The 1,919-nt window shown below is 42.6% G+C and overlaps 1 protein-coding gene across 1 annotated transcript; it reads right to left on the bottom strand.

Moving 5' to 3' along the window:
- Positions 1-295: 295 nt before the first annotated feature.
- On the bottom strand, positions 296-1,469 carry LOC123049173 (vascular-related unknown protein 1). The gene is made up of 3 exons (XM_044472152.1): positions 1,048-1,469; positions 869-934; positions 296-722 (listed from the first exon to the last, which is right to left on the bottom strand). The coding sequence occupies exons 1-3, from the start codon at positions 1,384-1,386 to the stop codon at positions 543-545; spliced, it is 585 nt and encodes a 194-aa protein (XP_044328087.1). The 5' UTR covers positions 1,387-1,469; the 3' UTR covers positions 296-542.
- Positions 1,470-1,919: the final 450 nt, after the last annotated feature.

Raw genomic sequence — 1,919 nt, forward strand, 5'->3', positions numbered from 1 at the left:
AAGTGACACCTAAGAGAGGACAACATATATTCACCACGATCGAAGGACTTATGTTATATCCCTGGACGTACGCATCGTGTAAACCACGTTGGCCATTTTTGTAGTACTAATATTTGAATTTGGTACCACATCACCTCTTTCTTACGCACCATATGCATGAATGAGGGAGATATCCAGTAGAATGCCATCCATCTAGTAGATTTTGTTCTAATTATTTTGGTTTTCATTTGAATATAAAGTGAGTGAACTATACCGAGCTGAGCTCCATCAATCTGTAGCTGAAGACAGAATGAAATACAGTTGTAATAATATCCACATATATTTCATTAATTAAAATATCCACATTATCATCAGCACACTGTATGTTTTGGTCAATTTTCCCACAGATATCTGTACAGTGTAAACCACACACATGTTCAACTTCATGTTTGGAACGCAGGGATTTCACGGAAATTTTGAAGGAATTTCAGGAAGCAATCCAATTCCGACAAGATTCGGAAAAAATAATGCATTCCAAACACAGGGCCATATAAGTCTCAAAGTTAGCCCTGGTAGTTCAGCAACATGGACAACGGAACCAAACAAAGCCCCTTGTCCTTGAGCTCTGCACATGGAGTTATACCCCTCTGGCTTTGATCCAGAAAGCTCACTCCTTCCATCACTGCATCTGCATCTTCACAGTCCATTCCGTCTCTCCCGTAATCGTTGCCAATCCCAGCCCCCTTCATGCAGGAAAAACTAACAGATTATTGACAACTATATGTAGGCACAAGATCCACAATTCCAAAGAAAAATATCGCTCAAGTATTTAATTTATATACCATTTCAAGAAAACACGTATCAGTTAATGAATTATTAACTGAATTACCTTGGCGAGGTCCGTAACATTGCACCTTCTTTTAGGGCTGAATTCTAGCTGTGACAAAGCACTGACCTTGAAAAAAGCAAATCAAAACAGGCAAAATTAACACCAACTACATACATGTACTCCAAGGACTTGTCTAATTTTAACGAAAAAGTGAAGCCAATTCACAATTGTAGCTATACCTTAGGGCTATTGACAGGAGAGCTTGCAGTATCCTCCAAGGAATCATCATGATCCAGGGCCTTGAAGACTTTCTTCTTGAGCTTCTTGAGCCCCTTGTACCTATCTGCCAACGCCGCCGGAGCGAGGGAGGCGGCATCGGAGATCATAGAGCCCTCCTCCTCCTCCTCCAGCTCCTCCTGATCAAAAGTGCAATACGAGGCCCCTTGCCTCTTCTTCTCCTCCTCGGACATCATGAAATCCACAAAGTAATCGGTCCAGGAACTCTCCTCCGGCTGAGCCTCCGCTTCACTGCAGCTGAGGACACTCTTCAAAGATGAGCTGCTAACCAGATCATCCATGGTTTGTTGTGTGTAGGGTAAAGCAGAAGTAAAGCTGAACTACAAGCTGTGCTTCTATGAATGAAGAAGGAATAGCTTTGCAAAGAGAGAGACAGCCTGGCTTATATATACACGAGAGAGAGAGAGAGAGAGAGAGAGAGAGAGAGGTGGTTGGGGCGTTAAAATCAACTAATTAGATGGTACTGTTTCCGTTACAGATAATCGAAGAATATTTCATACTTCCGTTTGAGCCTTTCAGAAGCTGGCCGGCCTAATCAATAACCTCCATATCTTTATCTTGCGTAGCAGTGTACTCACTGTTCTCTTATACAGTACCAGCTCAATGGGTACGTTGTGTTGGAAAAAAAATTGTAGTAGCACTTGGAGCCGGCACCGCTAGTTAACTCCCAAGCTTTTTTTTTTTTGAGGAAAGTTAACTCCCAAGCTTGGTTTACCTCCTTAGCTGGAGTCGTGCCTCCGCTAGGTTTGAACAAAACCCGCACAAACCGTGGTTCAAATTTTTTAACGAGCTTTGCCGCTCTGAGTGGAGCTGC

The sequence above is a fragment of the Triticum aestivum genome, chromosome 2D (genome assembly GCF_018294505.1).
Source record: "Triticum aestivum cultivar Chinese Spring chromosome 2D, IWGSC CS RefSeq v2.1, whole genome shotgun sequence".
Classification (NCBI taxonomy): Eukaryota; Viridiplantae; Streptophyta; class Magnoliopsida; order Poales; family Poaceae; genus Triticum; species Triticum aestivum.